The 27,500-nt window shown below is 39.9% G+C and overlaps 3 protein-coding genes across 4 annotated transcripts in view; all 3 read right to left on the minus strand.

Moving 5' to 3' along the window:
* Positions 1 to 115: 115 nt before the first annotated feature.
* LOC121962101 (Fc receptor-like protein 5) lies at positions 116 to 6,508 on the minus strand. 2 transcript variants are annotated; one of them, XM_042512297.1, is made up of 8 exons: positions 6,442 to 6,508; positions 6,276 to 6,314; positions 4,899 to 5,004; positions 3,839 to 3,987; positions 2,166 to 2,402; positions 1,109 to 1,390; positions 792 to 1,034; positions 116 to 460 (listed from the first exon to the last, which is right to left on the minus strand). In XM_042512297.1, the coding sequence occupies exons 1-8, from the start codon at positions 6,464 to 6,466 to the stop codon at positions 159 to 161; spliced, it is 1,383 nt and encodes a 460-aa protein (XP_042368231.1). In that variant the 5' UTR covers positions 6,467 to 6,508; the 3' UTR covers positions 116 to 158. The 2 variants fall into 2 exon arrangements, with proteins under 2 accessions (XP_042368231.1, XP_042368230.1); XM_042512296.1 differs by having other exon boundaries at positions 116 to 469.
* A 2,760-nt stretch (positions 6,509 to 9,268) lies between these two features.
* On the minus strand, positions 9,269 to 16,562 carry LOC121962094 (sodium/hydrogen exchanger 9B2-like). The gene is made up of 14 exons (XM_042512289.1): positions 16,491 to 16,562; positions 15,171 to 15,260; positions 14,471 to 14,576; positions 14,131 to 14,301; positions 13,904 to 14,046; positions 13,492 to 13,619; positions 13,290 to 13,371; positions 12,459 to 12,552; positions 12,267 to 12,373; positions 12,030 to 12,179; positions 11,410 to 11,518; positions 10,825 to 10,961; positions 10,243 to 10,417; positions 9,269 to 9,631 (listed from the first exon to the last, which is right to left on the minus strand). The coding sequence occupies exons 1-14, from the start codon at positions 16,560 to 16,562 to the stop codon at positions 9,546 to 9,548; spliced, it is 1,650 nt and encodes a 549-aa protein (XP_042368223.1). The 3' UTR covers positions 9,269 to 9,545.
* Positions 16,563 to 19,758: 3,196 nt separating this feature from the next.
* The window catches only part of corin (corin, serine peptidase), a 26,394-nt gene continuing 18,652 nt past the window's right edge, over positions 19,759 to 27,500 (minus strand). Inside the window, 6 exon segments of the mRNA XM_042512745.1 lie at positions 19,759 to 22,977; positions 23,797 to 23,947; positions 24,537 to 24,645; positions 25,405 to 25,567; positions 25,667 to 25,853; positions 26,870 to 26,919. Of these exon segments, the coding sequence (XP_042368679.1) occupies positions 22,803 to 22,977; positions 23,797 to 23,947; positions 24,537 to 24,645; positions 25,405 to 25,567; positions 25,667 to 25,853; positions 26,870 to 26,919 (835 nt within the window). The 3' untranslated portion in view covers positions 19,759 to 22,802.

A 27,500-nucleotide genomic window follows, 5' to 3' on the forward strand; every position in this document is an offset into this window, starting at 1 on the left:
TGTCTGTCCTCAGCTGTCTGTCCTCAGCTGTCTGTCCTCCTGTCTGTCCTCCTGTCTGTCCTCAGCTGTCTGTCCTCATATTATTATTTTATTTTATTTTTTTGTTTTGCTTGTTTTCAGGTACTCTTCTTGTAACTCATTTTTGGGGCCATGTCTTATTAAGCTGCTTTTTGCCTTCCTCCAATGTTTCTGAAGAAATAAAACCTAATTTGCTGAGGTTTCAAAGGGTCAAAAATGAAGCATGCTGTGATGGAAACACTGATCAGTTCATCAGGTCGATATTTTGTGTGTCGAATATTTAGATTTTTCAGCAGGTGAGTGTTACCTGCAGGCCTGTGGCAGTAAACAGACACCATGAGGACGGTGGAGACGCAGTATGGACAGAAGACCAGCAGGTGGCGTAAAACCCTCAGCACAGACCAGGTGGAGTCTTCAGAGGACGGAGCTGCAGCCTGAGGAACTGGAGAGACTAAAATGTCTTATATTTAACAAAAAACATCAACACACTTACAGCAAAAAATTTAAACACTTTTAATTTTATTTAATTCAATTTTTATTTTTTTATTTATTATTAATGTTGTACTAAGATATCAACGTGTTTACAGTTTAAATCCTTATTTTATTATTATTATTTTTCTTTCTAAATGTATTATTATTTGAACGCAGCCAAATTATCAAAACATGAAGAATGAAAAGAGCTTAAAAAGTGATTAACAGTCCATAAGGGTTAAAACGAAGCTGCTATAATTTCTACAGATTAAATTTTCTGATTTTCACGATGACCTCCTGACCTCGGACAAACAGCCAGCTGGGTGAAGACTCTCCGACGTCGCGGATGCGACACTTGTAGCGGCCTTCATCAGACGTGGAAACATTACGGATGGTCATGTGACCTGCAGATTTGTTCCTGATGACGACGCCGTCTTTATAGAAATCAGCAGAGACGCTGGAGGACGTCTTTGCCCGACAGGTCAGAGTGACGTCGTCCCCCTCCGTCACAGGGAGGAGCGGACTCTGCAGGATCACGTTTTTATCTGAACACACGTGCAAAAATGTGTTTGTGTGTAGCTCTCTAGTTAACGTTAAATTTTTTTAAATTCGCTCGTACCGTGGACAGCGATGTCCAGAGAGTTGCTCCGCTGCCGTGCAGGAGACTCGCACCAGTAGGTGGCGCTGTCAGGCTGCTTGGCCGTAAAGAAGATGCAGTCAGAGGACTTCACATCCCCCCACTCCTGTCCACAGCTGGAGATCTTCCCACCGGAGGCCGTCGACCTCATGATCTTCCAGCCCTGAGCGCCGCTGTCGTCCCTGCAGCTCAGATTCAGGTTATTATACTCGAACAGCTGAGCCGAGTCCGGGGACGCCGTCAGCGCGGCCGCCGCAGAGTCATCTGAGGAGACAAACGTCACAGTTAGTCTGTCCCACTGATTTCTTTTAAAACATGCAGAGACTTAAGAAACGAAGACAGAAGAAGAAATGACTCAAAATGGCACAAAATTTGTAAAAAATAAATGAATAAATAAAATAAAACAAACAGAGAGACAGAGAGAGAGAAAAGCACAAGAAAATGATCTGAAAACGAAAAGTAAAGTTTAAAAAAGCCAAGAAAGTTACCTTTAAATGAGCAAAAAAAACCTGAATAAATGACCTGAAACGAGCTTAAGAAATAATAACAACTTTGGACATTTGTGCCAAATTTGAAGAAATCCTCTCAAGGTCTCTTTTGAAATATCCGATGCACGAGAAAGAGATGCAGATGCAGATGCAAGGTCACGGTGACCTTTGACCACCAAACTTTAATCACTTCATCCTTGAGTCCAAATATCAAGAAATTCCCACGTGGTATTCTTGGGATATTCTAATCAGCTCATCCTTGAGTCAAAGTGGACGTTTGTGCCAAATTTGAGGATATCCTCTCACGGTTTTCTTTAACAAAACCATGGATGCCTCTGACATTAAAAACTGCCAGTATCAAGTTAATTTCTCCTGTGCTTTGAGACAGAGTCACATGTTCACGCAGACACTAAAACCTTCGCTAAATATTTGGACAAACTCGTTCTGATGGAACGACGGCTGATGCATCAGAGCTGATTTAACGAACCAAAACTTTCAACTGCGGTGAAAATGTCAAAAAGTGTAAAGCTGAAATGTCTGGAGATGTTTACCTCTAATCTGCAGCCAGCTGAGGGGAGACTCGTCGGCGCCGATCTTACATTTGTAGGCGCCTGCGTCAGACTTGGAGAAACGGTGGATGGTCATGTGACCTTTAGGCCCTCTCCCAATTAAGATGTCGTTTTTGTAGAAATCAGCCGGGGGGCCGGAGGACCCGTTTTTTGTGCAGCGCAGAGTGACGTCATCGCCGGCCACTGGGAGGACGGGACTCTGCAGGATCAGCTTCTTATCTGAACACAAACAACAGCGTTTCATTCATCAGCTCGGACCGCTCGGTACATTCGGAGCGCACAAACGTGTCGGCTCAGCGGCGCTCGATGACGTCATGGAGAGATGGTTAAAAAGTGTGTGCTGTTCTACTTTGTGTAATTGTGTGTAAGAAACACTCAGAAAACCACAATCTGTACAAATGACGTACTCTGAGGCAGTTATTGCTGTTTTTCCAGCAGATTTTCAGGCTCCAAATTTAGTGTTTAGTAGTGACCCACCTCTGTCTTTGTAGCAGTTTTTAGGTACCAAACTTTGGTGTTTTGTTGTTGTTCCTCAAGTGTTTTCTGGCACGAAAAATATTTGTTTTGAACTGACATGTAGCTGTTGTCTACAGCTCTCTGGACACGAAACACTGGCACTATCTAACAAAACATTTGTTATTCCAACTGCTTTTTAGGCATCAAACATGCGTGTTTTGTAGCAGTATGTAGCTGTTTTTTGAGCAGCTTTCTACATACGAAACATCGGCATTTTGTAACGTCTGATTTTCAGAATCCAAACATTAGTGTTTTGTCCGTGACCTAAGTCTGTCTTTTGTCAGTTTTTTAGGCACTAAACAAAGAGTTTTGTAGCAACCCACCTCCGTTTATCCAGCTGCTTTTTAGACACTAAATGCAGGTGTTTTGTAGCCTATAGCCTGTAGCTGTTTTTCCAGCAGCTTTCTGGACAAAACATTGGCATTTTTTAACAACACGTCTGTTTTTCCCGCCTTTTTTAGGTACTACAAGTAGCTGTAGCAGCTTTTTAGGGACCAAACGTGAGTGTTTTGTAGCGATGTCATTATTTTCCAGCAGTTTTTTATTGTACAGACTCACTGTTTTTCTAGCATCATTTTAGTTACCAAACATGAGTGTTTTTTAGCAAGCCATCACTTTATTTCCGGTGTAGATTGAACCACAAAAAGCAATTTTTCCATAGCTAAACGTTAATCGTTTCCATGTCAATGTAACGGATCTGTAGTTTTTAGTAACGTACCGTGCCAACATTTCCGTGTGTTTGTGTTGTTTGTTTGCAGCACTACAGCTGCTGCGTTTCTGCATTTGATGACTCTCAGATTATGATGTCTGGCTGCTCAGTCATCGTGTTCGCACATTAAATTTCCTTTAATTGGGAGTTTCGCAATGGCCATACGTCCTCAGGACCGAGTCCTCACTTCCTGTTAATGAAACCAGTTCCCTTTAAACTGGTGTGAGTCATAAAGTGAAGTGTAGCTGCCAGAGTCCGAGTGCACTCGTGTTGACTCCACGTCAGAGGAGTTTAGATTCTTAACAACCAGCGCAGACAACAAGTCATCAGGAGCACGTGCGTCACAAAAAAGTGTCACAGCAACAGCAAGAAGAAGAGGACGTGTGTGTGTGTGTGTGTGTGTGTGTGTGTGTGTGTGTACAGATCTCACCAGTGATGGTGATGTTGACCACCCTGCTGCTGTCTCTGTGTTTGGATTCACACCAGTACACGCCGCTGTCCGACACCTTCACCGTCTCCATGATGCAGGCGGAGGCGGTTGGGTCACCCCAGCCCTCGCCGCACTGGGACATCCTCAATCTGGGAACACATCAACGCTATTTGCTCAGTGTTTGCACACGAGGAAACCGGTCATCATTACTCCACGTTGGTGATGTTTTTTTTTTGATGGATTTTGGTGAAAAGTTGCACCACAAAACCAGTTAGTTCTACCATGAAATCTGCTTTCTTTTCTCCTGCGGTAAACGCACTGAAACTTCTATTATTTTGACATTTCTGGGATTCTAGGACAATTCTAGAAATTAAAGACATTTCTGGGATTTAGGGACATTTTTAGGATTATAGAATAATTCTTGGAAGTTCAGGAGGATGTCTCTCAGGTTTAAGAGCAGTTCTACAATCTTGGCATTTTTAAGATTTTAAACATTTTTAGGAATTTTAGGACAATTCTGGAACTTTTTATTTTAAGGACACTAGGGGCTTAGCTAGGATCTCTGTCAGGAGGATATTTCTCAGAATTTGGGATATTTCTAGGATTTTGGGGTGTTTATAGGATTTTGAGATATTTCCAGGAATTTAGGAAGTTTTTCTGACATTGGGATATTTCTATAAATATAGACATTTCTAAGATTTTAGGATGTTTCTAAGATTTAAGGGTAATTGTAATATTTTGATATTTCTGTGATTTCAGGACATTTCAAGGAATTTAGGACAATTGTAGGATTTAAGGAAATTTCCAGGACATTTTAAGAATTAAAGACATTAGGGGCTTAGAGAGGACCTATCTCGGGAGGAGGATTTTTCTTGGACTTTAGGAAGTTTTTATGACATTCAGAGATTTCTAAAAATTTTGGAAGTTTCTAGTATTTTAGGACATCAGTGTCTTGATGCTGTTTTATTCACTCTGACACCTTATGGAGACTAAAAGGACAAAAACTGTGGATTTCTTAAAAACATAAGAAGGCTGCGTGATGTTTGAGGTGTGAACTCACGGGTTGATGGTGTATCTCCACACCGTCCACGTAGGACGATCACAGCTCACAGACACTTTCTTATATTCAAAAAACTGAGACCAGCTGGGAGTGATGGTCACCGACACTGAGACGCACAGACAGACAGAGAGACAGAAAGACGTACCGTATAAGTTACTTTACACCACACATACATTAAATGACAGTTACAAAGTCGCAGGTTCAGTAAACATTTATTTATGGACCAAAGTTGGAAAAATTGTTTGTATTTTGTTCAAAGTGGAGGAATTGAACAGAAAAAGATGTCAGATTGTCCATGCCTGTTCCTGGAGCTGTTTCACCATCAGGCCTGTTCACATTTTTCGCAGTTTCTTCGCTGTTTAGAATAAAGATTTAAATTTGGCAAAACAGGTCGGTTGTCATGGCTGCTGCCTCAGTTGTCTTTCTACCACCTGCGTCCTCATATGAGGACATTATATTTTGGGATTTCATTTTACTGAACTTGGACGTGTTGTCCTCATTTGTGGACACATTTTGTGCAAGATGGCGACCATCTGCGCCAAGCACACAGCCATCATGTGACCTCTGACAGCCAAAAAAGCGTTTCCATTGCAGTTTAGAAAAATACGGCTTTTTGCAATAAAAATACCACTTTCCAGCGTTAACCGCTGTTTTTTTTTTCAATAAATGGGAGTTTTTTCCAAAATTGACGGCTTTCCATTACACGTATTTTGTATTTGCGGTTTCAATTTGTGCAATTTTAGGGTCAATAGAAACTGGCCTATAACAGCCGCAAACGTAATAAACCACAAATGTGATAAAAATCTGCAACTTTTAATGTAATAATCTCACAAACTTAATAAATTTCCCACAAACATAAGAAATTTCCCTCAAATGTAACAATAGTTGCTTCCTACAAACGCAATACGAAATGTCCTGCAAATGTCCAGAAAAGACATCTATATGATGTCTTTTCTGGACATTTGCAGGAAATCTCATATTACGTTTGTATGAGGCAACTGCTATCATGTTTAGATGGAAATGTATTGTGCTTGCAGGCGTTACACCTGCCGAGTGTCTCTGTGTCAAAGTTTGTCTCCTCGTTTTGCAAACTTTGTGTCACTGTAACATCATCTTTTCTACAACCACAACAGGACGCCGTCTCCCCAATACGTGGTATGGTTGTCGTATATTTGAGGAGGACGACGCTCTCAGTTTGTCTTCAGACAGACAGGAAGCGGCAGGTGGTGGGCAGCAAAGACACATCAAAGGTCATCTGATTTTTTTTAGATTTTGCAGATTTAATAAATCCAAACGCATTAGAGCAGAGATCAAAACGCACTCTTTGAATAATCCATCATACAAAAGAAAGGGGGCCTGACGAGGCTTGAAACTCACCTGGACTGCGGGTGGACGTCTGGCAGGCGCTCAGCAGCACTGAAACAACAGCTCACACTCAGAATCTCACATTTTCAGCTGCATGAATTTTTGTTAAAACATTTCATAACCTCACAGATTTTAATGAAAATAATAACTGATGTTGACTGAAGTTTTGTGAACTCACGGAGGAGAAGCAGAGCCGTCCTCATCGTGTCTGCAGGCTGAAGCTTCACTGACCGTCAGGCAGCAAATGTGGCAACAACATCCTGTTGAATTTGAACCACAGAGTGGGTGGGAGGAGGATGTGAGAGCTGCACAGTAAAAAAACAAAAAACGACATATAGTTTTTATACCACTCACTGCATGTAAAGATGTTTTCATCTCTCGCTGTCAGCAAAGATCTTGTATCGCTGCTAAAAGACGGTCGTGTGATAAAACTCTGCAGCAGAAAGATGCAGATACTTTTTAAATTAGCACTACATGAGCTGTAAAAACAGAAAAAAAACAAATTTTTAGCTCAAGAGGGAGAAAACCTACAACTACCAGAATGCACTGCACCAGTCCAGACCAATAAATGCTCCCGCTGGTGGATGACGTGATGCAAGCTTGTACGTAAAACGGAAACGTTTTTTTGATCTCAGTTTATCAGCCTCCATTTTCTCCATGCAGGAAGCAGTATGACAGCCGCGTCCTGTTTCATTACTACAGCTAAACAGGGCACTTTAATATATTTCTGAAAACATTTTAGGAGAGAAATGGGCAGTTAAGTAATATGTTTTTTTAGAGTTTATTTTTTAACTTAACATCGCAGTGCTCTTCACACTCTCAAAGACATTTCAGAATAAAAACAGACAAAAAATAAGAAATAAAAATAAATGAAATAAAATGATAATTAACAAACATTGACAATAATCAAAATAAAGAGAAAATCTATACTGTAAAATGCAGATACATCCCCCTTCACTGGTACCGTTAGTCCTTGTGGGTAAGATGTTGCAGGTTTCACAAAACTTGCCATGGTGACACCTTATCAAGTGTCTCTTTTGCCTAAACGCAACCATCTGTGACTTTGTCTCTATGTAAATATTAGGACCGGGCTGCTTCATCCCACCATGTGCATTTGTTGACATCATGCTAACGGCATCCCAGTGGACGCAGAAGGTATCATGTGACGAGTTGGGATGAGGATGTGCTGCACACACGTGCCACCCACATTGTTTTGATACAAAGCTGGTAGAAACATTGAAGTTTAAGTGATGCCCCCTCCTCTATTGAGGCCTCTCTGACTTGTGGTGTTCCCCAAGGCTCCATCCTGGGCCCTTTGTTAGTTTGCACATACAACCCCTTGGACAAATAATGAACACAAAAACCAGAATCATCTGCTGTCTAGTGGCGTCCTCCCCTCTGCACCCTCCCACCCACCGCTGCAGGAGTCTGTTTCCATTTATGGCACCAGCAAACTTTGCAGTGAACTGCCAAAAACTGCCATGAATCAGGAACATTCGCGGGCGTTTAATTTATGGGCGATATTTTGGATGTTCCAAAACCTTCTTCAATTAAGCAACAACAATCAGAAATAAATCCCTCCAGGCCACCAAAGTCCTTATTTTACAGAGACATCTTTCTCTCCTGTGTGGAAATATCAGCCCTGCAGCCAGAGACCTCTGTGCATGTCATTAGACACAGACACATCCTGTTTGTCTTATCAACAGATCGCCTCGTTCTGACACCTCAGACCAGCAGACCAGCCTCAGACCAGCAGACCAGCCTCAGACCAGCAGACCAGCAGACCAGCAGAGGGCTGCACCAGCGAGCTGCAGTGAAGATGATCAGATAAAGAAATCCACCACAGAGCTGATGATGATGACAGATGACTTTCTTCTCACGAGTTCCTTAAAGAAACAGACCAATCTTTTTATGAAAACATTTTGTAAATAAAGTCTTAATTTTTTTCTTTTCTTCTTCTCATTTAAAACGTCTAAATATGAAGCTATAGCCAGCGGCCGATCGAGTCGAGTTGAGTAGAGTAAATAAAAAAAAAATAATAAATGTGATAAATAAATAGACTTTTATAGAATCTTGTCCACATTGTGCAGTTATTCTCTGACTTCCTCACTTCAGGTTCACCTTTGTGGCGGCTGAGAAAAAGCCCACCTTAGTCTCATCTGAAACTTTTCCTCTGGCAGCTGGGATTAAAAATGACGCCCTGCCACTTGTTTAAGTTGGTTTCTGTCCAACTCTGTGGCTGTTAGAAATGGCTGCAGGGTTGTCTGAGGTGACAAAGAACAGATGAAGCAAAGGAAACAGGAAACGCTGTCTGTGTGACATGAAACCTTCTGTATCTGAACACAATCTGTTCTTTGACGTGTTTACTCACCTTTCAAAGGACGTCCTTCATGTGATCCATGATGATCACACTTCATTACGATAATTTTTTGAGGGACCTGCTGATATTAATTCAGGATTCACACACATTTTTACCAATAAATTTCTATGACTTTTCCAAATTTTAAAGATCATGCTTTCTCTTGAAACGCCGATACTCGATCGATACTCCTTTTCATTACTATAAATAGAAATAAAACTAAAATAAAATATGTATTTTATATATATTATTTAAAACATGTATATTTTTTTTATTTTAAAAAATGCTTATGAGGAAATAATTCGGCAATTATTCTGTTTAAAAAATCTTTGGTGACTTTTAAAGATAGAAATTAAATTTTTTATTTTTTTAAAGAAATATGCTTGGTGCTTTTTTCTCTTTATAATTTTTGGCTATTTTATTTTTTTTAATTGGGTGATTTTTTTCTTAAAAGTCTTTGTGATTTAAAAAAAGAAAATTGGCTTTTTTTCTTTAACATTTTTGGGTGATTTTTTAACATAAAAAACCACAAGCCCACATTTTTGAAAAGAATGACTTTTAAAGAAGTATCAAAACTTTTAGAGAAAGTAAGTCTTTTAATTCTGAGGATGGAAATCATATTTTTTTACTTAAACTTGCTGTCTAACAATCACATAATCTCATGAATTTAACTTACCAAAAGTTTTGTTATTTTTTATTTTCCAAACTCATCCTCCGTTAAAATGTTGGATCCAATCATGCACAGCAGAGAAAACGCATCAGCACCTGAACATTTGTGACATTCGCTCGTAAAAACTCGCAGTAGCACGTCAAAGCACCAAAGTAACAAACAATAAAGACATTTTATAAACAAATCTGCACATAATAAAGGTTTTCTTCAGGTATATAATATAAAGCTCTCTTTGTCTGTCCGATCAGAAACCTCATAGTTTGCTCTCAAGGGTCACGTTGTCTTTTTCTTGACCAATCTCCTTGCAGTTTGGAGTTGTGGCTCCGCCTTCTGTGTCGTCTGCCAAATTAAGATAAAAAATTTAAAAATATCAGTAAAATATCATCAGTCCGTCTGTTTGTGGAAGACAAAACACAGAATATACAACATAATTAATAAATAATTTAAAGAATAAAAGGATGTAAAACATTAAATGATAAAAACCGCAAACATTGACAAAATAATCTGTGAATAAAAGTTTACTTTGTGTTTCAATTATAATTTTTCAGGTTTTTTTTAGTACAACTGTATTGTATTGATTTTTTTTCAAATAGAAATACATAAACATTATTATGGACAGAAACAGTATCAAAGGCAATCTTTGAACATATTACAAACAAACAAACTAAACAAACTGTGGGCTTGTTTTGCTATCTTTGTGAGGACCATCACTTTCAAACCATTGCTGTGTGGACAATTTTTTTATTAAACTTTTGTATTTTTTAAAATAATAGTTTTTAAAAAAAAAATACATAGCAATGAATACAGACAACAAAGTGTATTGAAACTGAACTTTGCTTAACATCAACAACAAATTACAATTAAAAGAAAAAAAAACGTGTTTAGGCTTTGTGTGTGCGTGTGTGTGTGTGTGTGTGTGTGTGTGTGTGTGTGTGTGTGTGTGTGCTGACCTTTGACCTGCCGGGCCAGGAGCCGAGGTCCTGCCAGTCCGATGCCCAGCGCTCCGATGGGAGCTGTGGTCAGGATGGCTAACACAGCTAGCGTTAGCACGTCCAAACCGAACTTAATGAAGGTCTCGTCGCCCTCCTCCCTCGCCATGTCCAACGCCTTTGAGCCAATAGCAGCCTGAGACAAATATCAGCAGACACGGGACATTTTTAAAAAAATCCACTTATGTCAACTGAACTGTTTTTATTTTATTTTAATTTTTTGATTTATATACGGATGACGGAAATATCCCACTCAGACTATAATACACGGGATTTGATAGATTTTGGGATGGGTTAAGGGTTAATCGAGGCGTGCTTTATTATTATTAATAATAATTTCATTAAATTTAACTTTATCGTATTTTATGACTTGGGATATGTCACACTTGGAGGCTGGACGTCACCATTGGTCCATTCGTCCACGTTTGCTTTTTTCATCATGAGCTGTTTGTGTTTGTTGTTAAAAACATGTCATGATATCAGACGACGCGGCACAAACCGGCGGTACCCGAGGACCCAGGACCGAGAAGGTTCTGCACAGACCTGAACGGTGGCTTTGGGCAGCCAGGCCACTGCGATGAAGATCTTCTCCTTCAGGTTGAATCCTCCAAAGTGGACCAGCAGGAATGTAACGGCCAGGCGGATCACCAGACCGACAGAGATACAGGCCAGACCCAGACCTGGACACACAGAGACACCAATACTGATACCAGGTCCAGACCCAGACCTGGACACACAGAGACACCGATACTGATACCAGGTCCAGACCCAGACCTGGACACACAGAGACACCGATACTGATACCAGGTCCAGACCCAGACCTGGACATACAGAGAGACCAACTGAGACCTGGACCAGTTCAGACTAACACTTGGTTCCTTATTACTGATACCAGGTCCAGACCCAGACCTTGACACACAGAGAGACCAACTGAGACCTGGACCAGTTCAGGCTAACACTTGGTTCCTTATTACTGATACCAGGTCCAGACCAAGACCTGGACACACAGAGAGATCGATACTGATACAGGTCTAAACCCAGATTTAACACACATAGAAGGTCAGTTTGTGCTGCCTGGGTCTTCTGATTCCCGGGTCCAGACTCTGTTCTGTTTGTTCTGGTTCTTACCCACAGTGCTGGGGCTGAGCTTTGCGATGGTGATCTCTGCTCCGATCAGGCCGAAGAGGAGCGGCTGGAACACGTCCCATGACAGACCCACCATGGCTGCCACCGGAGCCTGGACACAAAGACAAACAAGACAATAACGTCACAAAGACAGAGCTTTTAGGGTTCTATAGGTTCTATGGGAGGTTCTAGTGCTTCTTTTGTGTGTTCTTGTCATTGAGGTGGTGTAAGGGCTCCTAGAAAGGGTTTTTATGTTCACTAAAGAGGTTCTAGTGGTTCTTTAGGATGTTGTACTTGTCATCAAGGAGGTTTTAGGAGCCCAATTAAGGGGTTCTTCTAGTCCTTTAGGATGTTCTACTTGTCACAGAGGAGGTTTTCAGGTACTATGGAGTTTTCTAGTGGTACTTCAAGAGTGTTTATTTTAGGGCTCCTACAAAAGGTTTTTGTGATTACTAAATAGGTTCTAGTGATTCTTTAGGATGTTCTGTTTGTTGTAGAAGAGGTTTTAGGGGTATCGAGAGATTCCAGTGGTCGTTTAGACCGTTCTTCTTGTTATTAAGGAGGTTTAGGGGCTTCTTTTTGAGGTTCTCATGGTCACTGAAAGGTTCTCTGATGTGTGTTACCTTGTTGGCCTTCCAGCTCAGAGCGGCCATAAAGGCCAGAACCAGCGTACAGAGACCTCCAGCTCCAGCAAAACCGATAACATGACTGAAGAACACGGAAAATATGGACAGACCCAGCAACATAAGAGTTCTCCTCAGCACCAGATCCTCCTGCAGACAGACGGATAAATGAACAGAGAACATTTAAAGAGCTTATTTACATTAATGTTTTTGAATACAGATCGAACCTGGTCTCACCTGGTCTGAACTGGGGAAGCAGCACAAGAACAGACCCAGGACCAGTCCGGCGATGACCCCCCCGACCACCTCCAGCAGACCCTTCAGTATGTTCATCCAGGTAGAACCTGCAGGACAAACACAGCATTTAGAACAGAACAGAACAGAACAGAACAGAACAGAACAGAACAGATTATGTTCTCCTGCCCAGACCTGTGGAGAAGGCAATTCCCAGGCAGGTGGAGAACCCTGTTATGGCCAGAATATCGTCAAAACTCCCAGCAGCCATCAGCAGCGTGGGGATTCCCTGAAAAAAAAAAAACAATATAGAACATCATTAGAACATTAACCCTATAATAGGTTCTAGTGGCCTTTATGATGTTCTACTTGTCACTGAGGAGGTTCTAAAGTTTTTAACGTCATTGAAGAGGTTGTACAGCTCCTTTAAAAGGTTCTTTTGATCACTGAGGAGCTTTTAGGATGTTCTAATGGTCTATATGGATGTTCTATTTGTCACTAGGAAGGTTCTCGTCTCCTATACGATATTTTAAAGTCAATGAAGAGGTTCTAGAGCACCTTTGCAAAGTTCTTGCAATAATTGAGGAGGTTCTAATGCTTCTTTAAGATGTTCTATTTGTCACTGAGGAAGTTTATTTCACTATAAGAGGTTCTTGTGGTCTTTTAGAATGTAATTGAGGAGGTTTTGGGCTTCTATCACAGGTCCTATAGGTCCTTCACAAGGTTCCTGTGATCATTGAAGAGATTTTAATAGGTCTTTAGGATGTTCTACTTTTCTCTGAGGAGGTTTTAGGGGACCTGTAGGTTTTAGTGATCCTTTGGGATGTTCTATTTGTCAAGGAGGGAGTTTTATGGTACCATAATAGGTTCTAGTGGTCCTTTAGGATGTTAAATTTATTATTGAAGGGGTTCTGCAGGTGGTTCTGCATCACAGATTGAGCTGTGATGGTTCCACACGGGTTCCTGTGGTCTCTGGCTGAGCAGTGGTGCCGCCTGCTGGCAGACGGAGGATCAGCTGATGTTTACCTTTTCCACGCCGTAACCTTCCCTCTGCAGCAGCAACATCGAAGGAACCACAACCGCCGGAGACACTGCTGCCAGAACAAAACTACACACACACACGCACGCACACACACACACACACACACACACACACTGTTACACAACACTGTCATTTCCAAATGTTTACAATGATGTCTGTGTGTGTGTGTGTGTGTGTGTGTGTTACCCCAGTATGAAGCCCCAGACCCAGGGAAGACCCAGCAGGAAATGAGACACAATGGCGACGATGCACGCCTCCACCACGCACGGACCGATTGCCACACGCACACACACTGCCTTCAGACGACTCAGCGCCTGCAGGAACACACACGAACACACACACACACACACACACACACACATCAGATTCAAACTCGGTTAAAACCTGATTGCAGCGTCTCACATGATGTGTTCAAAGACCGTCGGAAATTTGAAAATTCAACCATAATTTCTGTTTTCAAAGTTTCTGTCTGATAAATATTTGCACTTTGAAAATGAACAAATAAATAAAAACAAACAAAACGTCACACATCCACACAAATCGTGTGTGTGTGTGTGTGTGTGCGTGTGTGTGTGTGTGTGTGTGTGTGTGTGCTCACAGAGGGGTCCAGGCCCAGTCCGGCTCTGGTCAGGATGATGGCGAGGGCGATGTTCCTCAGAGCTGCAGACCAGTGAGTGTTGATGAAGACGGCATCCGTGACGTAGGGAACGTTCCTCAGCAGCAGACCCGCCAGCAGCATACCTACATTACAAAAATATTCAAATATATATGTTTGAATATTTGTAATATTTATTTACAGTCAGTGATGATGGCGCTGGGTCGTACCAAGCAGAGGGGGGAAGGGGGGCAGCGTGGGCAGCTGGATCATTCCAACCAGCTTCCCTCCGAGCACCGAGCAGATGAAGAGGACGACCAGGCCGAACAGGTTCCCGCCAGGTAAACACTCAGGTCCTGTGATGGACCAGACGACCCCGAACAGCAGGGCAAACAGACACACTACACACACACACACACACACACACACACACACACACACACACACAGAAAAATCAATCAATCAATTAGTTTTCAGTTAGTTCTCTTTGTTGTTTTGAATTAAAATAATACACACACACACACACACACACACACACACACACACACACACAGAGTGCGTGTGTGTTACCTTTGGTGATGAGCAGGTTGACGAGTCCTCGTGGACGAGGACATTTGTCCTTCAGACGGACACAAGACGAACAGCAGGAGGATGACTCAGACTCCGCCATCTTCCTCTACACACACAGAGACAGCAACTTCAGCAACACTGAAGGCAACTTCAGCAACATTAAAGGCAACTTCAGAAACACTGAAGGCAATTTCAGCAACATTAAAGGCAACTTCAGCAACACCGAAGGCAACTTCAGCAACATTAAAGGCAACTTCAGCAACATTGAAGGAAACTTCAGCAACACCGAAGGCAACTTCAGCAACATTAAAGGCAACTTCAGCAACATTGACGGAAATTTCAGCAACACCGAAGGCAACTTCAGCAACATTAAAGGCAACTTTGCAACACCGAAGGCAACTTCAGCAACACCGAAGGCAACTTCAGCAACATTGAAGGCAACTTCAGCAACAGCAACACTGATGGCAACTTTATTAACAACAACAACAAACAGAAACAGCAGCAACAACAACAACAGCAACTGGAGTTTCTATTAATAGCTGACCTTTCTTCGGGTGTGTGTGTGTGTGTGTGTGTGTGTATGTGTCTCAGCGTCTTACTGTGTGTGTGTGTGTGTCTCAGTGTGTCTCAGTGTATTATTATATGTGTGTGTGTGTGTGTGTGTGTGTGTGTGTGTGAGTGTGTGTTGTGGACCGCTCACCCCCGCAGTGTTGTCCAGTTCGTCCGTCGTCCTCCGCGGCAGGACAGTGATCTCTCTCTCCTCCTGACCGACCTGAACTTTACTCCCTCGCTTCACGAGTGTGTGTGTGTGTGTAGGTGTGTGTGTGTGTGTGTGTGTGTAAATTAGTCACAAGAGAGACATGAAGCGTGTCAAAGAGGGAGAGAGACATTGAATGAGTTGTTGCACTTTGTCCACAGCAGAGCTACACTTTGTGTGTGTGTGTGTGTTTGTTTTGCTGTCTATGTGAGGTCTGTTTGAAACCAACATAGTGAGGACGTTCAGCATTATTTCAGCACAGGTGGGTGATTGGATTCTTTTTTTGTCTTTTTTTGGTGATTTTTAAAGAAAACATGCATCGTAAACATGTTACCCCCCCCCCCCCACACACACACACAAACACACACACAAACACACACACACACAAACACACACACAATCTGCTGTTTGCACATTCCTTCTCTTGTTTTTCCCACACTCCATCTCCATTTGATCTTCCTCTTTTTCCATCCATCATTCTCTCTCCGTCATTTCATAAAAAGATTTATTGTTCCGTTACATTAATCATTAAACCAGCTGACACACACACACACACACACACACACACACACACACACACACATGATGATGATGATGGAAAATGTTTTCATTTGTTGAACTTAATGTCTTGATTTTAACAACCTAATGACCACACACACACACACACACACACACACACACCAGCAGATAGCAGGTAGAGCTATGAGTGTTACACATTTTAATTAACCCATTAGAGTTGCGGATGGAGTTTATGATTCACTCATTACTATAAATCAACAAAGAGGCATTTATCATTTACTGTTTAAAGACAATGTAGGGACGCTTTGTTGCATTTTATGTGCTTTTCATTCTTTATTTTTTGATAATGTTGGCTGCATTCATGCATATCCAGTGTTGCTGCTAATCAGTGAAATATCCCAGGCTGTCATTAAAATAATAATAATAATATATAGGGTTTTTTTCATCTAAAATCATAGTGGTATCATCAAAATCTGACATTTAAAGGGTTAACATTTTGAAAATTAATAAATATTTCATATTCATGATTCGGACTTATGTTGGTTAAAAAAATAAACTTAAAGTAGAAAATAATATTAATGCATAATATTGTTTTAAGGCTTGATTTCTGAAAAACTCATTTTGGTGCAGAGAGATATAAGTGTGTGAGATACTAAAGCAGGCCCTAAAGGGTTAAGTAAATCTATATAAGATTTTATTATCAGAGAGAATGTGTATTATTTGTAATATTTTAACAGGTGGTACCTCGGGTTGTTTCTGTGTCTGTCCTCCGTCGTTGGTCCGAAGGTAACGTTTGGTGGAGTCTTCGTCCATCATCTGAAATAAACAAATATTTCTCAGTTATTCTTATGAGGATTCAAAGAAAACCAAGATGTAAACTTACAAAAAAACGCTTTTAAAGTGAATCAGAGTTCACTGAGTCACTGTACTCAATTATTTTACATTACTCATTGCAAAAGTAACTGCATTGCTAATAAGTAATCAGTTACATTACTCATAACTTTACTTTTGATATTTGGAGAATCATTTGAAAAATGGATCACTTTTCTCGTTCTGGTTTAAGATGATCAGAATTTTAAATTATTTTACAAAATTATTACTTTTTAAGCATGTTTTTGAAGGTGTTATATTTTTTGTTTTCAATTATTATTATTATTATTTTAATCTTACAAATTTTCAGGTAATATGGCAAATTGGCGTTTTATATGTATGTTATTTCCATGAATCTCCCTGCTAATTGTTTATTATTTTGGACCCTTAAATTAAAAAGTTACTGAAATTTGTGTACAAATAATAATAATAATAACAATAATAATAATAATTCCACATGTAGGGAGCATGAAGTTTCCAGTAGTAGATAAATAATAATTCAAAATTAAATATTGATTAAATATTATTAATTTAAATAGAGCTCGTCTTTCAAGAGAAAATGTATAAGTGGTTCCAAACTGCACATTTCTCTCCAGAACATTTTACAAGAAATAATTATGAAAGTTACTGACCCATAAAATACAGTTACCATCAATTAAAATCAGCTCTAATGAACCAATCAATCTTTTAAAACCTCACTTTTGCACTTATGCACTTTGTAAACAGTTTTGCACATTTAACGCCGATGCTTGAGGACTCACATCATCTCCTGTTTTTATCCTTGTATATTTCCCTTGTAAAGAACAAAAGTGCGATATAAGTACATTTTACTTAATCACAAAAGCATGACAATTCCTTGCAACCTGTAATTCCTCAGTGCATGAAAGCAATAAATCACTATAGATACAAACCAGTTTTGACAGTTAATTAGTATTTTTAAAGAATATTTTATACAAACTCTTACCTTCGGTAGATAAAGAGAAGTGTGACTGGAACAAAGAGGAAAAGACGACTGACAACTGACTCATCAACAGACACAGTGTGTTTGTCTGCTGTGTGTTAATAACAGCTGGTTTTTAAACTCTGTTGTGTTTGTCGCTCTGCAAAATCACACACACACACACACACACACACACACACGCACACACACACACACATGCTCAGAGTAAAGCCTGGCATTATGGGAACACAGGTCGCAGTCACACTGTCGAGCGTGTTAATAACACCAGGCTGCAACACGCGTGCAGAGTTGCGTTGATGGTCGCCTGCAGACACAAACACATCTTATTATCATTTGGATAATAGCAGGTGTGTGTCAGTGTGTGCGTATGAGTGACAGCATTGTTCCACGCACACAGAGACAGCTGATTAACACGCCTCGCACATGACTGACGGACTCAAATTAAAGCATCCATTCTTGTACCTTTTCATGTTAAAGACACACAGCATGTTCCACTGAATATGCTGTTTAAGAAATGATGTTTAGGGTCTGGATTACAAATAATAATGTGACTTTTTGAATATTTTTCCTACTTCAGTTCCTCTTTGATTCCAAGCGGATGTTTATGCCTAGTTTGAAAATATTTGCTCGAGACATTCTTAATATATGTTGTTCAATATAACAAGACTGATCCGGATAAGACTGACCTTCACCTTTGACCTCCAAAATTTAATTAGTTTATCCTTGAGTTAGAGTGGATGTTCGTGCCAAATTTTGAGAAATTTCCTCAATGTAGTCTTGAGATGTTGCAATCATGAAAATGAGATGGATGCAAGGACCAAAATCTAATCAAATCATTCTACAGTCCAAGTGGACGTTTGACCCGAATTTGAAGGAATTCCCTCAAGGCCCTCGACATATCACATTCACAAGAAGAAGAAGGACTAGGTCACAGTGACCTTCAACCACCAAAATCTAATGAGGCCATTGTGCCAAATTAGAAACAAATTCCTTCAGGGTGTTCCTGAGATATGGCGTTCAAGAGAATGACAAGGTTGCAAGTTTAGACCTTGACCTTTGACCACAGAAATAATGTAATACACATATATTATATAAAGAATGACAGTTTGATTCCCTTGTCTGAACTCCAGTCTAATAAAAACATCATTCATCCTTATTTCTGGACTAGAGGAAGTGGAAACAGACCGAATGTGACGAGTGACAGGTCCGCACTCAGGCTGTGAGTCTCACACACACACACACACACACACGCACACACACACACACACACATACACGGTTAGAGAGTGTGTGTATAGTTTTATTGGTGGCATACAAGGTGATACAAACCAAATATTCACGTTTTACACAAAACAGTCGAGGCTACGGTTTCTGTTCAGAAAGCATTTTAAACAATAAACACTCTTCATCATCATCATTGTCGTCATGGTAACAAAGTCGCAAATCAGGAAGTGACATAAGAAAAACGCACACGAGCCAAATCACATACAACCATACAGCCAGCACACGACATGACTGTATGAACACACACTCACACACACAAACAGCCCTGTGTAATAAGCATGACATACAAAAAGCTGTAGAAAAATACTCTTAAAAAACCAAACACACAAAACAACAACAACAACCACTTGGAATGTTCTGGATGTCGGTTAGACGTCAGCATGGCGAGGACACCGGGCAATCTGTTTGGCAACTCCTCAACTGGGTTAGCAACTTGTTATCCTCTAAAATGTAATGTTCGTAAAAATGTTTAGATTGCGACATTCAAGAGCTCCTCATTCTGCATTTCTAAAGTCTGTACAAACCGACAGAGCCTGGCAGGTGTCAGGAGTTAGGACATCAAGTGAAGGCAAGAAAAGTGTTTTTACTCAACGTTATGATGTCATACTGAAGTTCACCTTTGACCTTTTGGATAAAAAGTTCATCATTATATCATATTGGACATTTATGTGAAATACTGTCATAATTAGTACAACAGTTCATGAGTTATTGCCCAAAGAGGTCACAGTGAACTTTGTACACCAAATTTATATTAAGTCATCCTTGTGTCCAAGTAGATGTTTGTGCCAAAGGTCAAGGTTAAGGTGACCTTGACCTATGACCACCAAAATCTACTCAGTTCATCTTTGAGTCCAAATGGTTTTCCAAGCCAAATTTGAAAAAACAAAAAACCTCTTGGTGTTCTTTGGATATCATGTTCACAACAGTAAGACAGAGGCAAGGTCATGGTGACCTTGACCTTTGACCACCAACTCTAATGAGTTCATAGTTGAGTCCATGTGTCCATTTGTGCCAAATTTGAAAGAATTTACTTTGTGTACTCTTGAGATGCTGAGTTCAGGAAAATGAGATGGATATATCACGGTGACCTTTGAACAGCAAATTTAATTTTAAAATTTTGAATCAAAGTGGACATTTGTGCCACTTTAAAGACTATTTAAAAAAATAGTTTAATGATACAATCTGTTACTTCCTGCAAACAAATTAGGTGTGCAGAGTATTTCTTATATCTCTATCTCCAAAACTCCTGCCTGGCTCTGTACGAAACACTGTTAAAAATATTCATAAAACATTATGACTTATCTAAAGAAAATGTAAACATGTCAGAACTATTTAATCAACCAAAGTGATAACTGAAGAGATCACAAATTACATTTTTTTAAACTAGATCTACATAAATGATAAAACTTAGGATTCTAATTCACTTTAAAATGTATAATTTTTAAATTATGCCAAATTCCTAAAACTCTACGGTCTGTAGATTTTGATGACTGACTCATTCAAAACTTTAGCACTTACCTGAAACACTTTATTTATACCTTAAATCTTTTTACTAACTTTAGCTTGAGTTAGCTTTAGCTATAATGTCTAGCTTGCCAGAACTACACAACAAAATGGTTCATAAATACTTAACTAAGCTTATGCAGCTTACTGCTAACATCCGCTAACGTGATGAAAACAAATTAATGAACTCTATTGGGAATATGCTACACTTGTGCTTCACATTCTAGCTGGCGCTAATGTGGCAGTTAATTGTTGTGTTAGCGAGTCTGCTAGCTAACATAAGTGATAGCTTGATAGCTAGCTGAAATGGTTTCTCTTTTAAAACTACACAATTGGAGCAAGTTGGTTTAAAATTTATAGCTGAAGCTAATATATCTTTCTGTTAACATCATGATTAAACACTAATCAGTTATCTACATTAGTAATACGCCGTAGTTACATTTCATTGCTTTTAATGATTCTTTTGCACTTTGTTTTGAGTCCACGGAAGATATGAACATTCAAATTCGTAGGTTAAGAGATTAAATCCAACATTTATGATTGAGTTTTAAATATTTTTTTCTGGATGAAATCTGGACTGTACAGAGCCCCAGAGATTTTTTTTTAAATATAACATCTTGTAAAATAAGACGTAACAGCCCACTCCTGTGTAGTATCACATTAGGATAAAAAATGTGAATGAAGCTCACTGATGAATGTTGTCCGTTAAAGTTGCCCTAATATATTTGTTGTGTTTTTAGAAGCAAAAAAACAAAAAAGACCTCTCTCTCCGTCTCACACACACATACAGTACGACATAGTACAGGTAACAAGGTGTTGTTTTTTTTTTTACTGCTAAGATTAAGTACAGGCACTATAGAGTGAAGCATTGTGGGAGGTTGAGTGCTTAACTGGTCTGTTTTAAATAGCAGCTTTTAGATACTCAGCTCTGAACGTTGTGATTTTTATGATAATTTAAACACTCAAAGCAGACGATTGGATGATGTTGTGGAAATAACGTGTGTCTTTACATCCAACAAACAGAAACCCAACAGTTCACTTTGTATCACTGGGATCATAATCTAATAATATAATTATGAAATATCCCAGTCAGGGTGAGAGTTTAATTCCTCTGAGTTACTGCTGCCAATAAGCTACGAGTAAAGAAATAACCGGTTCAAATAACGTAATTGTGGAAGTAAAGAAAGTCCTGATCATTGAAATTTCATAAGCAACAAACACCAAACAGTTAAATTTAACCTCTGAGGGGCCTTTTCACACCTGAACGTCCAAACCAAAATTCTTGTTGAATTCTATACTATGTTAACTTCAAAGTACGGTGTTTCTGCCTAAGTCCCATTGTTGTCCCATTGTTGTCCCATTGTTGTCTTCGAGGTGCCTGTTTTCTTTCCCTATGACAAGTCACTGTGGCCAAAGTCTTGTCATCTTCCCGAAATCACGTCATTGTCTTCTAGGTGCCATTATCGTCACCTAAGTCCCGTTGTTGTCTCCTAGGTGCCGTTGTCATTGCCTACATTTTGTCTTCGCCTATGTTAAGTCGTGACGCAGGTCCTGTCATCTTCGCTTACATCACTTCGTTGTCGCCTAGGTGCCCTTATTTTCGCCAGCGTCCTGTCTTATTTCACTGCATCACGTCGTTGTCTTCTAGGTGCCATAATCTTCACCTAACTCCAGTTGTCTTCTAAGTGCCGTTGACGTCGCCCACGGACGTCCTGCTGTCGTTGCATGTCAGTTTTATCTGGACTCAGCCCACCTCTTTCTGTAGGACCGAGGTCCAGCTGTTTGGTCTGAGGAGGTTTTGAATCTGTGATTTCGGCTCAGATCAAAAGTCCGTGTGTGCAGGTATGAAAGGGCCCTCTGTGGTGAAATTTAAATACTACTGAGATTATGATATTTAAATATTTTACAGAGTAAACTTTTTTTTCTGGATTTATTTGAGAAACTTAACTGTTGACTTAATGTCATATTTTAAATGCAAAAATGCCAAATTGAATTTCAATACTTTTTTTAATTGTGTAAACTTGAATTTGGTTTTTGAGAACTTAACACAAAGTCTTTCATATTGCAAAAGTGCTAAAGTCTCAAAGAGCAGAGTTCAAACCAGATAAATTCAGATGGTTTCAGAGTAAAGTATTTCAGTGCTTGCCTTAATATTTAAATTTCAACATTAAGTATTCGGCAGTGGTAAAACTTAATTTTGTGTGTCTAAACCCAACACTGTGGAGTAATAAAAATAATAATCATTTAGTGTTTAGTGAATGTTGATGAATGTTTTTGCTGACAACAGCTCTACTAACTAACGAGTCAGCATCTGTCATGTTAGTTAATCCCACTGCTCATACAGCGGTGAGCATCTGAAGGCGATCAGTATAGATATAGGCACAGGTAGAGGAACCAAAGGTGTGTGTGTGTGTGTGTGTGTGTGTGTGTGTGTGTGTGTCAGTCGGTCAGATACGTGTGGATGTAGATCTGTTGTTGGATCCAGGGTGTGAAGTGCGTCACGTTGCTGTACACTCCGGGTCCGAGCACTTTACTGAAGCACACGCTGCCCCACGACGTCAGGCCGAACAGCGTCCAGCGACCGCCGTCCTCCTCGCACACCAACGGGCCGCCGCTGTACACACACGCACGAGCGCACCCACGCACGCCCGCACCCGCACACACACACACACACACACACACACACACACACACACAGACACACACACACACAGACAGACACACACACACACACACACACACTGTAAATACACCTGTGGTTGAAGGTTTGATTGGTTATTTATTCAATGATTTAGTCCTTAAAAAAATAAGATAAATGAACATCAGGTTTAGACACATTTTTACCAATTACATTTCCAAGACCATACATCCTCTGATCCGACCATCAATACTGCTTATCTGTTCTTTTTTAATTGAATTTTTTTCTTACATTTTTTATTTGTTTTTCCTCCTTTTTTTTTTTTTTTTTTTTACAATTTTTGTCAATTTTTAACCAAAAAAAATGGACTTGAACACTTTTTATTTTACAGGTTTGTGAAAACAAAATTCCATAACTTTTCAAAAACTTTCAGAGTATAGTTAGTTTTTCAAAACTTTTTCCAGGCCTGGGAATTGGTGTTTGCAAATTCCATGACATTGGGATGTTAGTTTCAGGTAATTCATCAATTTTGTCATTATTAAATAATTATAAGTACTTTTGTTTCAGTCAAAAATCCTAAAAAAATATCCTTCATAATATCACAGAGGCTTTGTTTTTAATTATTATAACCTTAATATTTAATTGATTTATTGGGCAAAAAATATCCTCTTTCATTGTTTTTGAAATATGTCTATCTCACACTTGTATTTTTTTATTTTTTATTTTTTGCTCATAATCTCTGGAAATAACCACAAAGAACAAGTGATACTGTGAGTCAGTTAAAAGACGTAACACGTCGGTGCAGATGTTACCATGCAGGAGTCAATGGTGCCAGCGTCGTATCCGGCGCAAAGCATCCTGGGAGTGATGGTCTTCATGTCGAAGTAAGACTGACACTGAGAGAGCGAGATGATCCGAACCTCCCCTTCCTGCAGCTTAAAGGGCACTGCGCACACACACACACACACACACACACACACACACACAAAATAACAATAAAAAACAAATTTTAAAAATTCAATAAAAATTTAAAAAGGGCAGAATGTCTGAGCCTTTAGACATTTGTGTGAAATTTTGTCATAATCACAATCAAAAATTCCCTCAAGGCATTCCTGAGATATCGTAATCAGAAGAGTAAAATGTGGTCACAGTGACTTTGACCTTTGACCACCAAAATCTACTGAATTAATCACTGATTCAGAGTGGACGTTTGTGCCAAATTTAAGAAAATTTCCCTCAGATTTCCTGAGATTTGCATCATGAGAATGAGAGACTCAAGATCACAGGAATCTCGACCTTTGTCCACCGAAATCAAGTAAATAAACCACTGAATTCGAGAAGACGTTTTTGCCAAATCTGAAGAAAGTTCGAAACATTGCTTTCATGAGAACAAGATGAATCAAAGGTCACAGTGACCTTGACCTTTGACCACCAAAATCTAATTAATAAATCAGTGATTCAGAGTGGATGTTTGTGCCAAATTTGAGAAACGTTCCCTCAGGTGTTCCTGAGAATGAGTCGCCGTGTGCACTCACTCCTGTTGCCCATGTGACCCCAGCCTGTGATGTAACAGTAAGAGTCCGGAGAGGGAAGCTGGGCGGCTTCAGGCAGACACACCGGTCTGACGAACGCCGTCTCCTCGATCTGAAAACACAACAAACACTCAGGGTCTTTTCTTTAACCCCTTAGTGACCGTTTGTCTCATTTTAGTCTCTTTTCTTCTTCCTGTTGTGATAATTGTGTGTGTGTTGATGCATGTGTCCTAAATGTAGTCCAGATTGTGTATTTGAGTGTAATCAGTGAATTTGCAGCTCAGCTCCTACAATAAGTCTAAAATACACTGTGGAAACTAAATAGTTACATTCAGACTGTTCAGGTCCAAAAATGCTCCATTGAAACCCATTCAAACTGACATTTTTGATCCCACAGCCATCAGAGCAGAAAAACAGGACTTGTATTATTTCTGGGTGTCATTCTGGGCTTTTGACTCTGAATTTGTCATTTTGACTATTTTCCCCCTGATGAGGTCATTTTGACCATATTTGGCATATGGAGGAAATACATGCTATTTCCACTAGGTGACCTGTCACAGTCAATGTAGCTGAAGTATACTGAAAAAAATTCTTTTTTTTAAAATGTAAAAACACAGTGGCATCATGACAAAAATTGACATTTAAGGGGTTAAAATTCTGAGAATTAATGAATATCTGATAGTTATGATTAGGACTGATGGTTAAAAAAAATAAATTCAATGAAAGTAGAAAATCATATTTAATGTATGATATTTTTATAGCTTGATTTTGAAAAGTGCATTTTGTGAGTGTGAGTGATATTAAAGTGGGTTAAAGGGTTAATAATAATAAATGTTTTTCTTTAGTTTTCATGTCAAGTTCGCGCTCTGACCTCGGCGTCCAGCTGCACCACGCTGATGTCGTAGTCGACCACGGCGCGGTTGTAGCGCGGGTGCACGATGATGGAGCGCACGCCGCGGCTCTGACTGTGGACGCCCGGGTGGTCCAGGTTATTCAGACCCAGCACCACCCGCCACAGCTCGGCGCTCTCCCTCCTGCGCACACACACACACACACACGCGTCAGTCGTCATGGTTACCACACTAACAGCACATTAACAGACTCTGGCCTTCCCCTCTGTCCCCCCGTCTCACCCCTCGAAGCAGTGGGCGACGGTCAGAGCCCACCTCCGGCCAATGAGGACGCAGCCGCAGACGTGTCCACTCTGACCGCTCTGCAGAGAGCACTGCCACGGCCACGCCCCCCGCCGAGACACACGACCTCCCAGAATCCTCTTCTTCCTGTGGGGGTGGACGCCCACCGCGGGGCGCAGACCGCACTCTGATTGAGAGACAGAGAGAGGGACATAGACAAGTGAGAGAGGGACAGAGACAGAGGGACAATGAGAGACAGAGACACAGATGAACAGACAGAGACAGACAGAGACAGATGGACAGATGGACAGACAGAAGTCTCAGTCTTTCACTCTCCAGGTTTATGACTTTATTAATAGTTCAAAAATCACTAATGAAAGCTGCAATTAACATGACAATCATGTCAGTTGTCATGACAACAGTGTCTCAGTGTTGGGGACATGAATGATCTTTATTTAAAGTCACAGTGTCTTTGTCTCCCTCTGATGGCTGAATGAAGAATAACAGAAAAAACATGAACTAAAACTTCATCCAGCAGATCAGAGCTGCAATTACACGCTGATTAATCAGCAATATCGATCATATCATTATAACTTTTTTTTTTTTTTTAATAATAATAATAATAATTATAATAATTATAATAATAATATAGTTTTATAGACATTTTTCCCCTTTTTTGTAATTATTTTTAACTACAGTTATTATCATTTTCTCTCACTCTGGCTTTAAAAACTAATTTCCAGGTCCGTTTTCTTTTCATGTTCTCTTCATCATGTTCTCAAATTCGGCTTAAACGTCCATCTCTTGCCAAGCTGCACCTTTTTCAGCCGTGTTTTTTGAAACAGGTCAAATTAGATTGCAGGTTTTTAAGGTTTACGTGCATGTTAGGGCTGTCTGAATGCAGCAGTTTCGGGTTTCACGGGGTTAACGGTAAAATGACGGGCAGATTGATTGTGGACAGAATCAGCAGCTGCAGCTCAACATCAGAATTGAGAGATTCTTACAAAGATGCTCAGAAAATAACAATTAAAAAAGTGACATTGAAAGAGGAAAAAGTGAAGTATTTTCTGCTTTTCCAAACTGAAGGAGACACGCTGACCAAAGATAAAAATCTCATCCAGCTTCATAAGATCCAAACTGTCCGTGTAAGAGCATGAAGGCAAACGTCAGAGCGTTGTGACGTAAAGGAGAATAAAGATTTACCTTCTCTGGTGCACAGCACTGAAACTCTCCTCCTGGAGTGACACGCGTGACTGCAGACACACACGCAGATAATAATGACCATCAGATTTATGTTGGTTTATCTTTGTTTATATTTGATGCATTTTTTTCACAGCAGCAGTTTGTAAAGTGAAAACAAACTTTAAGAGCCAGAGCAACGAATTAACGGCAGAGTTTCTATAAAACCCCAAAAATGAGACTTTACGAGAAAAAACGGTGCATAATTTGAATATTAACATTCCTTCCAGATGTTCTGTAATGTGCATAGTTGACGGAGGGAGGCCCTCGATAATATTTCATTTCTTTTTGTGTACACAAATAACAAGTCTCAAGTAAAATAACATATATATATATATGTGTGTGTGTTTGTGTGTGTATATATGCTCACTTTTCCTTTGTTATTTTTATTTCACAGATTTATTCTCTCTTTATTTGGGACCTAATTGATCAAATGGAATGATATTCTACACCCAAATTTTGGTTTACAATACCCTTCACATAAGAGAAATGGCCGTCTTAATCAGGAATCAAATGGAAATTGATTTGAAGCACGATGTTTTCTCTCCACTTATTTTTTCTGTCCTTTTTCCTCTATTACTTCTTAATTTATTTG

The sequence above is a fragment of the Plectropomus leopardus genome, chromosome 23, assembly GCF_008729295.1.
Source record: "Plectropomus leopardus isolate mb chromosome 23, YSFRI_Pleo_2.0, whole genome shotgun sequence".
Lineage (NCBI taxonomy): Eukaryota > Metazoa > Chordata > Actinopteri > Perciformes > Serranidae > Plectropomus > Plectropomus leopardus.